The sequence below is a fragment of the Myxine glutinosa genome, chromosome 3, assembly GCF_964187855.1.
Source record: "Myxine glutinosa chromosome 3, kmMyxGlut1.1, whole genome shotgun sequence".
Classification (NCBI taxonomy): domain Eukaryota; kingdom Metazoa; phylum Chordata; class Myxini; order Myxiniformes; family Myxinidae; genus Myxine; species Myxine glutinosa.
The window spans coordinates 73,579,095-73,592,123 of NC_136263.1; the positions used below are offsets into that span (position 1 = coordinate 73,579,095).

A 13,029-nucleotide genomic window follows, 5' to 3' on the forward strand; every position below is an offset into this window, starting at 1 on the left:
CCACTAAATTGCAGCACACAAACATAATACTCATGACATATAACTTGTGGGATATTTAAATCGAAACAAAACCCACAAAGACCATCTTTCACAATAGCTGATTGGAAAGTGGAAATAACCATTTTGGTCTTTTAAATGGACTTGACATATTGCATTTCGAAAACATTTAACTTTATCCTTCAAAAGCTTCTTATTAAACCCCCATAAAATAAATAAATAAGTCAAAAAACCTACAATACAGGCAGAAAAATACAAATGTGCTTGTACGGAAAATGGAACAAATTAACGCGACATGGGCAGTGTCACACGATGTGTAGGGGAACGTTTACAGTTGAAATGTGTACTTAGCCAAGAGAAGAAAAACAAGCCATACAAACCAATCATGGTGTCTTCTTCCAACAAAGACTGCGGTCGCAGCAAGGTACGAAGGAGTTCATCGAGATTCAAGTAAGGGGGCCTCTGCGCTTTGTGAAACATGCCACCCCAGCCTCTACCAGTGATGGTTACTTCCGCTTCCAAATACACCCACATTCCTTTCCTCTAAAAATGAGGAAGCTTTTTGGACTGCGTTTGAGCATGTTAAAGACCCAGAGTTATTAGCTGAACAGCAAGCAGGCGGATCAAGCAAAATAAGGAATTTATATTGCGCAGGACTAGTGCTTGGTTCGACTAAGATGCAGTCAGTGTTCCACCAGTGGTCGACGATCATGCTCCTTCTGCAGAGGTTAGCAAAGTGCCTGCGCTGTTCTGGAGCATCGACAATCGCTAGAATTGAGGTGTTATGGGCAAGAATTCAGCCCGACGAACCTGTTGGATTAGCCGGCTGAATTTGGATTGGGAGTGGCATGGTGCCATTAGTGTTGTCATCATGTGCTTCTTGCTCAGAACTTTTTCAGAACATTTTCAGCTCAGAACCTTTTCAGAACAGCCATGATGGCTGCCTATGCATGGAAGGAGATTACAAATAAATGGACATTACTCATGTTTGCCACATCTGAGTGAGTTGACTACTTTTGCATTAAGTGCCTTTTTTTTCTTTTTCTTTACAGGAGCGATATGCAAGAGTAAGGTGGAACTGACAGTGGGACAAACATCAAGGGAATGAACGAACAGGAAAAGAGGAAATGGAGGACGGGGGGAAACAACTAAATCAGTAAGTAAGGCCAGGTCAGGAAAGGTTAATGGGGGTAATAAATATCATGGAAACGATTTGTGGACGACAAGAGATGGCAGTGCGCTGCTTGCTTGAAGCCGTGGAGGGAAAGGTGAAAGAACAGTCTCTGGATGGTGGTTCCATCGATGGGAGAAGTGAGGAATAAAATAGTTGAAGTGTGCATTTGGTCTGGATTTTGGAAGTTTAACCAGGACGATGTTACTGGAAGAATGCAGAAGCATCATGTTGTAGATAGGGAGGGTTAGATGACTGGGAGAGTAGAGGGCGAATAGATGATAAACAGAGAGACCGCCGATCTGCCTTTGATGTGACAGCAACAGATTTTGTGCCTTAGCTTCATCACAGGAGATTCCGATAATATTGAGAGCTTTAGATTCCACAGAATCCAGGAGGGACAGATGCAATGCTGGAGCACCCACCCATAGTGGAAAGCAGTACTTCATTGAGTTACAGACAATGGCCTTGTAGATTGTGAGTAGTTCTGATTTTCCAAACCAAGTTGTTTCATATTGTTGTGCATATTTTTCAGAGATTCGATCGGTGGAGGATGACCAATCTGTGACTGTTTTTTTAGGCCAGCTTTGGAATTTCATTGACTCAGGAAAGGTTATGTTTGACAGTGAAGTCTAGAAGTTCAAGGGACTGAACCTCTTCCGGTATATGACCAAGGAAATATATAGGCTGGTTCATCTGATGATCCTTCCAGAGTGAGAGTGCAACTGAAATTTTCCAGGATTGAAGGACCTGTTCCATTTATCAGACCAGAGCCTAATAATTTCCAGATCAGTAGAGATACACAGCTGCTGTCTGACTAACTGTGGAATGCAGTAACGTACAACACAATGTGGAGTCATATACAAAAAGGAAGAGATGGTTTTCCAGAGGATGAGAGAGGTCATTTATATAAATGAGGAACAAGAGTGGGCCCAAAACACTTCCTTGGGAAATTCCAGCTTCTATTGGGAGTTGGGAGAGGGGAGGGTTACATTGATGGCAACACGTTGACCGCATGAGTGGAGAAGTCAGAAATGCAGGAATGAAGACAATCTTAAATGCCCTGTGATAGTTTCATATAGTTGTGCACATCAAACACACCAACTATAACTTATGGCACAAGCATTAAATCTATCAAAAGAAGTTCCTATTACTTGTCATCAGTATTTTTGAATGACCAATCAACAAGCACGTCATTTCTGCTTCTGTGTTAAGGTCAGTTGAGCGATTAATTTTCCCAGTCATAAGCTGCTCTTTTAAGAGAAATGTAATTCCCGATGCAACAATGCTATTGATTTCCAAATACACTCGCTATGTGGCCAATTATGATAATATTTTGAAAGCAAATAAATACAATTTGGACAGTAATCATGTCATATTCAAAATGGCTGCCTGTGTATATAACAAATCCAACCTGAGTGAATGGACATGAGTTTTGTTTATATGCTAGGTGGCTGTTTGGTTGAGCGATTGAGATTGTTAGCTCATCTGAAGCAAAGTTCAGGGGAACTTGTGCGATGGCGCGTTGTCCGTCAGTCCGTCCGTCAGTCAGTCCATCTGTCCGTCCGTTAGTCCGTAAACACTTGCAAATTATTCTCCGAAACCGCTGAAGGGATTATGACCAAATTTGGCACAAATTATATTTGTTGTGTTGTGACTAAAGTTGTTCACTGCATTAAAAGAGTCGGGATCTAAGGGGGTTTACCGGGTGTCAAAGTGGGTCCAGGTTTGACCCCTCAAAATAGGTATTTGCTTTCTTCTCCGAAACTACACATACAATTCCGATGAAACTTCACCACCCGTGATGTACCAAAGTTTGTTCACGGCATTAGAAAAATTGGATCTGAGGAGGTATACAGGGTTGGAGGAGGGGGGGGGCGTTGCCCCCCAAAATAGGTATTTTTTTTGTTTGTTTGTTTATAGTCTTGTGATAATGTGGGTTTGATTGCCTTTGCTATCCATGCATGCCAACCTGCACTTGGCAAGCATGGCAAATATACCAATCACCTGGCCCTCTACATGTGTTGAGAGAGGCCTTCATTTTGCAATGGGCTGAAATAGTCTGGTTGAAGATATGAGTCTTGAAGAAATAGTATGAAGAAATAGTCTGGTTGAAGATTTATTGTTGTTGTTGTTATTTGTCTTTTACAAAGATATAGAGTTACAAATGTTTCTATTTATTTATATATTATCTAGGCTCAATAACATTACTTCATACTTTTTATCCCCACGCTTTAAAAAAAACTTTTTTTAACTATTGTAATCAACTCCATCTGTCCATCCGTTTGTCCGTCCACTTCATCTCCTAAACGGTTGTGCAGAAATTCACCAAACTTTGTAGTTATCACCACATGGCAAAAAGGTGTGAGGGTAGTATGCCTATCATTTTTGGCCCCACCCATTGGGGCTTTGTTGTAGGGTCAAAATGTCAAATACCAAAAAATGCAATTACGGACACATTTCTAAACATTTATTTTTAATGAAACTTTGTATATGCAATCAACATTGGGGCACGTATGAAATATGTAACGATTTTTTGGATTTGACCCCCGTTTCATGTCCCAGGGCGTTTGGACCTTAGGGACACAGGGATCAAAACAGAAGATTTTGCAACTCAAAATTTGATATTGGGTCATTTCTGGTGGAACTTTTTTCTATCTTTCAACCTTGCTTTAGGTGGGAAGTATGGGGATTTGCGATAGCATGCTACCAACTTCACTCTAGTTACCTCCGCCACCAAAGGTGTGCTTTCACCCCCTGGCTGGCTGTTTGTTTGTTTGTCTGTGAACAAGATATCTCAAAAAGTTGTGGATGGATTCAGACGAAATTTGGCAGAAAGGTAGTGTATGTGACATGGACGAAATGATTAGATTTTTATGAAGATCCGGATTCGGATCCGGCTAGTAGAATTGTCAAAGTGATTCTTCACCATTGGGAGATGGGGCCAAAAACTATACATCGCAGAATATCTCGTGCCATTCTAGTTTAACTTGGGATACTATAACTAACTGGGAAGGAAATATCAAACTATCCAGTGTAACCCTTGCCAAGAAACTGCTTCAGTGGTACAGCACTGGACCTGCCTTCGGGCAAGCACCAGAATACGGATACTATAACTATGAAGGCGTAATTGAGGAAATACTTTTGAAATCAACTATGAAACAAATATTCACACGCTATCACAACTCGGTGTCCAGTGAAGATGATCTGACTTTAATGGAAGAATTTTAATTCAGGATGTTCATTCATATCATGATGAATGAAAAGCAAAAGTTATGTTACACTCAGAGGTCAGCAGACACAAGTACTTTGCAGTGGCACATAATTGAATTAGTTGTACATCTTTTTCATAGATTTTACTTTCGGTAATCAAATTCACTATTTAAAAAAAACTTCTGATACTATGATTCAAGAAATGTCTGATTGTTTTTTTTACGTGTTTGTTTGTTTGACTTTGTATGCACTCCTAAACCACCTGACAGGATAAGATGAAAAGTGGTAGCTGTAACGAGTGTGCACAGGTTGGTTTTAGGTGGTTAAAAATGCATAGTCAAAGGTGTTCAAAAGAAGGGTAGGACTTGAATTGTCTTTATTACCCAGCATGCACAAAGTGAGATGCAGGGTTGAGCAATTGATTCACTTTTTGGATCAATAACTAATGTAACGATTCAATGAGACGCTGCATCAACGACAGTAAAGCCCCTAATTTTTTTTCTACAACCTTTAAAATCTTTACTTTATTCCAGTTGAATTATATACTTGAACACTGTAAAACACAAATCTCCTTTTTAGCACTTGGACAAAATATTATGCCATTTTACATTATCACCACCAATCAAATTTGCTGCTCACAGACACCGCTGCCCATGTCCTTTTTTCTCAACACTGCGTTCTATGAACGAAGATGTTCTATTAACTCTCTAGTTTAAATATGAATGGCATACTGCCGCTACAGGTGGGAACGGGTATTACAAGTCATCATAAATAATTTTGGAGGAATTAACCTGTCTGGAAGGGTTCCTTCTCTAATCACAGCCTCACAGCAATACACCATTCGGTTAGACTTGTATTGAAATTGATGCAGTGAAAAATGTGAACACCCTGGGTAGCTAGAGCTTTTTAATTATTTATTTATTTTCTTCTTTTTTTTCCCCCAAATACAAGATCGAAGCTCGCCTAAGAACTAACATTAATCACAAAAAGACAAACTGACACATAAAACATAAGATAAAGGGAGCGGAAGGCAAGATAGGGAGAGAGAGGGAAGCACACAAGTACAACATTTGAGAGCAGGGACATCGGGAGATCTGTAGGAGGGAAAGGGCTTGGGGGGGGAGGCACGGGAAGGGGGTGGGGGCATGGGAGAGGTATAAAACACATGGACACTGCTAGGACTTCCAGGAAAGAAGTCGGAATTTCAAAAAAGTGGATCTGGGGTGAATTAACGGGGGTAGAAAAGATCAAGGTTTTGGATGGGGGAAGATAAGAGATGGTGGTGAACAGCTGTTTTAAAGACCTCGAGGGAGGAGTGGGATTGAATAGAGTGAGGGAGTTTGTTCCAGAGGTGGGAGAACAAATGAATGAAAGAGTGAAGGTGAATAGAGAGTCTTGATTTTGGCACTTTCACCATAAGAGGGCTGCAGGCAGCTTTTGTGCGACCTGTAGGAATATTTGGGGGACAGAGCACAGACAGAGCTGGGGAAGCTAGGCCGGAGAGGAGTCGGTAGAAGACAGAAAGACCACCAACCTGCCTGCGGTGAGTGAGTGAAAGGCCCTCGGAGTTAGCTTCATCGCGGGAGATTCCAATGATTCCTGAGAATGAATTGAGCAACCTCCACTTATTGGGATTCCTGAGGTAACAGGGCCTGGGTTGACAATTGCCCTGCCTGAGCGGGCACGCTGCTGCTCTCTGCATCCTGGTGCCTCCGCCCGCAGCTTCCATAGGCAGATGTCTGCAGCTACTTTTTATAGTGCTCACTCCGATCTCAGTCGTGACTCCAGTGACGAGGAAGACATGTCGGGCCCTCTTTTCAGTCTTTTCCAGTCATTGCCTTTTTTATAAAGTTATTATTTTTATTTGTAAATTAGCCCTTTAATTACAGTGTCAATTCAATGACATAAAATGACAACTGACAAACATGATACATACATACAATGACAATCCACATGTTACACTGCCTGCCTTATTTTATAATAAATAGGTGGGGATGGTAGTTTGCACAATCTGTTGTATCAAAATTTGCCCACATCTGACTGCATTGTCTGGCTTTTCTCAGTCAATGGGTGAGTGAATCGAAGGCTGCATAATCTAGTTTCTGATATGCACACAACCTTGACCATTGTATCAGAATCGCTACTTAAAAGAAAAACAATATTATGCTGGACATTCTTATCTTGATTACAATGAAGTTAATGAACTCCAAGAAGTGCTGGACAACTCACAACAGGTTTCGCAGTGGATTTGAAGGCTCTCATTGCCTATTTTTCAGACCAGCCAGTCCTTCCATTGCGCTGCTGTTTTTACCTGTCCGCAGCCGAAGGCCGTAGGCATTGTTTTCAGGTTTCTGTCCATCCGTCATTGGGGTTTTTTGTTACCAATTGTAAACCACTGAAGAGGTTTCAAACAAACTTGGCACAAGTGTGGATTGTAATACAAAGATGCATTGGTTAGATTTTGGGTTCGAAAGATCAAAGATCATGCGCCCTTTGAAAAAGATATTTAATTAAAAAAAAATTAAAAAAATTCATAATCAAAATTAAAATAGAATAATTATTAATTTTAATAATAATTTAATTAATTAATTAATTAATTAATAATATTCATTATTATTTAATTTTAATATTAATTAAAATATAATCAAAATTAAATTTTGAAAAAGATAAAAAGAAAGATTTGATCTTTGAAAAAGATTTTTTGAAAAAGTTAGAAGCATGTGATGTGTGTCTTCTACTTTTCTCTCTTATTCTCTCTCTCTCTCTCTCTCTCGCTCTCGTAACCTTTAATTTTCTATGTGACCTTTAATTGAGTTCAAACATAACAGTGGGTTGACCTCATACGTTGGTGGAGGCAAATATATCATGACATTCATATCAAATGTTCTTTTCCTGTTTGCTTTGAGACAGTCTTCTTCTTACATTTCTAGACTTTGTTTCAGTCCGAGCACTTGTAGATGTAACTAGCACAGAATGGCTTGTTCTTGTTGTCACAGATTTTTTTTTTTTTTGGATATATACTGTACATAGTCGAGGCTCGTGGAAGAGCTAGTGCACTGAAAGGATCAGGACATAACAGACAAAAACAGGATGCAAAACACGCAAAACAGGACACAAAAGGAACAGTAGAGAGAGGGGGAAAACACCAACAGCAGAGTTGAAAGCCAAGATAAAGGGAGACTTGACCAAACAATGGGTGTTGGAAGGAGTGGGGGACAGGAGAGGATGCATGGGAGGACAATATGGATGCTGAGGGAAACTCCAAGGAGGGAAAACTGGAAATTTGTAAGGAGGAGCGATTTGGTTTTGGATTGGGGACGATCTGAAATCGTGATGAAAAGCTGCTTGAAGACTTGTAGGGAAGAATGAGATTGAAGAGGATGTGGAAGTTGGTTCCACAGATGGGAAAGGAGGAACAAATGAGTGGAGGAACAAATTATTGTGACAAAGAGGAACAAATTATTGTGACAAAGAGGAACAAATTATTGTGACAAAGAAGCGATCTATGTTTCTGGCTTACATACCCAATGAATAATGGCATGTACATGTACGTGCAAACTTGTAAGCTATTAATATCACAAATTCGAAAGCACATGCCGTCGATGAGCCCCCGGACCGTCATCGTCACAGGTACAGTGAACCAAAAAAAATAAAAATAGAACCCACCTTTTGTCTGATTCTCTAATATCTTCCGGCACACTAATGACAACCTCAAGTTTTTTTCAGGTGAATAAAGAAGAGTGAACTACAAGACAGACTATGAAAGTTGGCGATGATTCTTCCCTTTTCAAAGCTAGCCATGGGTAATTGGCAAAATACTTATTCTGTGGCAATTTTTCTTAAATCGGACTCCAACAAGAAGACTGAAATCAAGTTTAAACGTGAGTTTGAAACTTACACCGCACCCTGCAAGTCACGGATATTTATCTGGGTCAAAAAGTTCAGAGAAAAGGCGCAGTCACAAATCTCAACAGTGAAAGTGCAGGAGGATCAACACATTTGAGACATCCTGAAGAAGTAAGGTCTCCTGAAAACATTAATCTTGTTCATGATTGAGTGGGCAGATTCCCTGAGTTGGTGAAATCTCTTAACAGTCGGAGTTACGAGCTTGGAATATCACGTGAATTGGTAAGAAGAATTCTCATCCACGATGTGAAACGGTATCCATACAGAATTCAGATTAAACACAAACTGACTGCAGTCCATATGCAGCAAAGTGACAACGCCATTGGTTTATTAACTTTGGGCCCGCCTCCATGCATGGCGGGTCCCTTTTCATTGGCCGCCCACGACCACTACCAGAGGGCAGTGCCACCTTTCAAGCGATTCCAGGGCTCCACAGCTCAATAAACTGTCACTGTCCCGGCCTACAGTCCTTGGTCAAAACAGCCCGTGATAATATTAGTCGGTAGGGTAAAGGAACATCTAGAGCCAGGTAGATCTGAATAGGTAACATGCTTCGACTGTCGCGATAGGGAATCTACTTGTAATAAGTTGTGTGTTAGTCCGGTTTGTCGGGTTAAGATGTATACCTGTGAACATACCGCGATGTTCGTGTGCTAGGTAGTTAGGGATTAAAGATAACAGCCCCTGTGTGTCAAATCTGGTAATCAAACGTTTGTCCCTTATGGCAATGCACACCAACATAGACACTTAGACAGGCCCTTAGCGTAACATTAAATAATTCCCTTCCCTCACAAGGACTTCAGAAGAGAACAGGCAAGGGGCCAGTTCAGGGCACCGCCGCATGGGCCGCAGCCAGCTACACCTCTGGCAGGCCTCGAGTAGCACGAGCTATGACCACGCTACAGGCCTGTGATTCGGTGGAGGGCACTGATTGGGTGGTGCACCAAGGCTGACGTCACCGCCGCAAGGTTATATAGGGGTGCGCCGAACGACATTGGTCCTCTTGCGTCTGGCACATCGAGTCTCTCTTGCGCAGCACGTCGCTCTGGCCCTCTTGCTCTTGCAGCTCGAACCCTCTTGCAGCACGTCCCTCCCTGGCTGTCTTGTGCTCTCTGCGCTTTTCCTCTTGGTCTTGAGAGGTCCTGGTGATCTTGGCTCGCCATCAATGTGGTGCTTGGAGCGGTGCTTTTGGAGCGAGGGACCTCGTGGTGTGCGATCGATTGGAGCTTGGAGCGAGGCCTGGTGGCGCGCGAGCGGGGCCGAACGGAGCTGTGTTTGGACGGCAGACAATACAAGATGACAGACGAGATAAGGCTGCACCCACACCCCACATTTCACAATTACACAATGTGTTATTTTCCTTAATTCATATTCCCAGGAAACCAGGAAACAATATCTCTCCGTTCTCAGGACCGAACTCTCTTATCTGTCTCCCTCTTCCAAATCCTGGTGGCGTCTGGTCAAATCTGTTTCTGGTGTTTGTTCCCCCTCCATCCCCTCTCTCACCTCAAATGGCCACACGGCTGACTCCGCACGTGAAAAAGCTGAATGCCTCAACTCTGTGTTTGCCTCTAAATCTTGTGTCCCAAACCCATCCCTCTCTGTACCCACCGTACCCAGTCGTACCCAGCTGCTCCTGGACTCTGTGTCCTTTCCTCCTGACAAGGTGGAAAAGTTTCTGTCAACCCTCGACTCGGATTCTGCAACTGGACCTGACGGCATCAGCCCACGGGTCCTAAAATCCTGTTCTTCCGCTCGTTCACTCCCTCTCTCTGTTCTCTTCACCCTCTCTTTTGCTCAAGGTCATCTTCCATCTGCTTGGAAATCTGCCAACATCACCGCTTTGCACAAAAAAGGTGTAAAAACAGATCCCAGCAACTACAGACCAATCAGCCTTCTCCCAATTATCAGCAAAGTCATGGAATCCATCATTGCTTCAGATATGAAATCTTTCCTCTTCTCCAATGGCTTGATCTCTGATCATCAATTTGGTTTCAGACCTGGACACTCTACTCTGGACATGCTGCTTCTGCTTTCTCAACAATGGATGGAGGTCCTCAATGCCAAACAGGAAATTAGAGCAGTCTCCCTTGACATATCACGTGCCTTCGATACGGTCTGGCACCCCGCTCTGCTCACCAAACGCTCCTCTTTTGGTATCCATGGAAATCTCCACGCATGGCTGGCGGACTTCCTCTCTAGTCGTAGTCAACGTGTGGCCCTGAATGGGTTTCTCTCATCTCCTCTTCCTGTTCAGGCTGGAGTTCCACAAGGCAGTGTTCTGGGCCCTGTGCTTTTTCTGGTCTTCATCAATGATCTCTCTGACTCTCTTGAAAATCCTCTGTATCTCTTTGCTGATGACTCTACTCTCTGTCGCTCCATTCTTCATCCCTCAGATCGGCAGTCTGCAGCCTCCTCACTCTCTGCAGACCTGGACAAAATCACAGACTGGGCAAACAAGTGGAACATGTCTTTCAATCCTGACAAATCTCACACTCTTACAATGTCTCTCCGAAAAGACCGACTGGACAACCCTCCCATCCACTTTCTGAATAATCCTCTCCAAGAAGTTCTGTCACTCAAGCTTTTGGGTCTCACTATCTGCCATGATCTTTCCTGGGAAAACCACATTTCAAATCTGGCCTCCAAAGCCAGTCGCCGACTGGGCATCCTCCGTCGTGCGAAGTCCTTCCTTGGCACACCTGAGCTCCTCACCACATATAAGGCTTTCATCCGCAGCTCAATGGAATACTGCTCTCCCCTCTGGGCTGGTGCTCCTGCCTCACACCTAGCTCGTCTTCACGCTGTTGAAACCAAAGCATTCAGAATCATTGGAATCTCCCGCGATGAAGCTAACTCCAGGGGCCTCTCACTCACTCACCGCAGGCAGGTTGGTGGTCTTTCCGTCTTCTACCAACTCCTCTCTGGCCTTGCCCCCCAGCTCTCTCTGGGCTCTGTCCCGCAAATATTCCTACAGGTCGCACAAGATCTGCCTGCAACCCTCTTATGGTCAAACTGCCAAAATCAAGACTCTCTGCTCACCTTCACTCCTTCATTCCTCTTTTCTCCCGCCTCTGGAACAAACTCCCTCACTCTCTTCAATCCCACTCCACCCTCCAGGTCTTTAAAACAGCTGTTCACCACCATCTCTTATCTTCCCTGATCCAAAACCTTGATCTTTTCTACCCCCGCTAATTTCATCCCAATTCCACTTTTTGAAATACCAACTTCTGTCCTGGAAGTCCTTGGTGTCCTTGTGTTTTATACTTCTCCCTCCTCCCCCCCCCCCCCCTTCCCACGCCTCCTCCCCCCAAGCCCTCTCCCTTCCACACATCTCCCTGCTCTCAAATGTTGTGTTTGTGTGCTTCCCCTTCTCTCCCCATCTTGTTTTCCGCTCCCTCTTTTTATATATTTTGTTTGTCTGGTTGATTTGTTTGTGAAGTAAATGTTAGCTCTTTCACGAGCCTCGATTCAGTATACAAAAAAAAAAAAAAAAAAAAAAATCCCTCGTCTCGTATCCGAAATCTGTGTGTGGGGACGTCCCGATTAGGATATTTATTACTGGCGCGTGCTTTTCCTAACCCTAACCCACCTCCTTGTGAATAAACCCTTATATTATTTTCTGTATATATATCTGAACGCAGTTTCCATGTGATTGATTTAATAGGTAAGGCTGCAGGGCTCTTGCGCGCCACCCTCCATCCCGCGCACTTTGGTGTAGCTTTTGTTTTTGGAGTCCGCCATTGAGTTTCGCCTCGAGAGCTAAGGCCTTCGCGATCGGCTTCCATGACCACCTGATTTTAATCAAAGGCGGCCGCACGACAACATCCAATCGTGCCACGTGCTAAAAGTCCTTCACCTGGCCTCGCCTGTACAGGAGATCTACGCAATGCGACTTACTCTATACTGCTCAAGATTACAATCACAGTCTCTGTCAGTGCACATATTACAATACAACGTACCTCTGACAGATACCTATTACAAGTGTAAATCTAATTATGATCTGATAGACATTTTCTTGAATGAACATAAGGAAAAGCGTGCAGGGGAAAACGCCAATAGCAGAGTTGAGGGGCAAAATAGAAAGAGAGAGAGACTTGGAGGGATAAAGGGATGTGGGGAAGAATTAGACCAAGTGGAGGATACAGGGGGTGAAGAGGATGTGGATCTAGCCATAAAACCCTCATTCATAGGAGTGGAAGGAAAAACTGGAAACCCGGAATGAGGTGGGCTTGGTGAGGTAGGGGGGTGGATGATTAATTGGGATATAAAAGATTGGGATAGAGAGGATTTTCCAGAGAGTCAGAGAGATCATTAATGAAGACCATAAAAAGCACTGGGCCCAGAACACTGCCTTGGGGAACTCCAGCCTGAACAGGAAGGGGCGATGAGAGAATTCCATTCAGGGCCACACGTTCACTGTGACCAGAGAGGAAGTCGTCAAGCCATGTGTGGAGAAATTGCTGAAATACGATGCCACACTGACACTTTTCAGCCATAAATCCACACAGTGCCCCCATCACAACCCTCAACGGATCGGAGACATAATGCTCAAATACAAAGAAAGGTAAGACATTTTATTTTAACTCTTTTTTTCCATAATATTATCCTTTGCAACTTCGTCGATATCGCGAGTTGCGTAGAGACAGTCCACTAGTAATGCACATACTAACTCTACGTTATATTCAGCTAGTTTAGTAGGGAGGTACTGATATGGCGGCGCCACCCGGTCGGTAAACTCG

The 13,029-nt window shown here is 43.3% G+C and overlaps 1 protein-coding gene across 3 annotated transcripts in view; it reads right to left on the bottom strand.

The window, feature by feature from the left end:
• LOC137423459 (myocardin-related transcription factor A) overlaps positions 1-13,029 on the bottom strand; it is a 175,704-nt gene that overhangs the window by 104,515 nt on the left and 58,160 nt on the right. For 2 of the 3 annotated variants that reach the window (XM_068110657.2, XM_068110655.2), the window contains exon 1: positions 378-514. The exons of the other annotated variant lie outside the window; for it this stretch is intronic. In XM_068110657.2, the coding sequence (XP_067966758.2) occupies positions 378-477 (100 nt within the window). In that variant the 5' untranslated portion in view covers positions 478-514. Of the gene's footprint in view, positions 1-377; positions 515-13,029 lie in introns of those variants that run through there. 3 annotated transcript variants of the gene reach the window in all.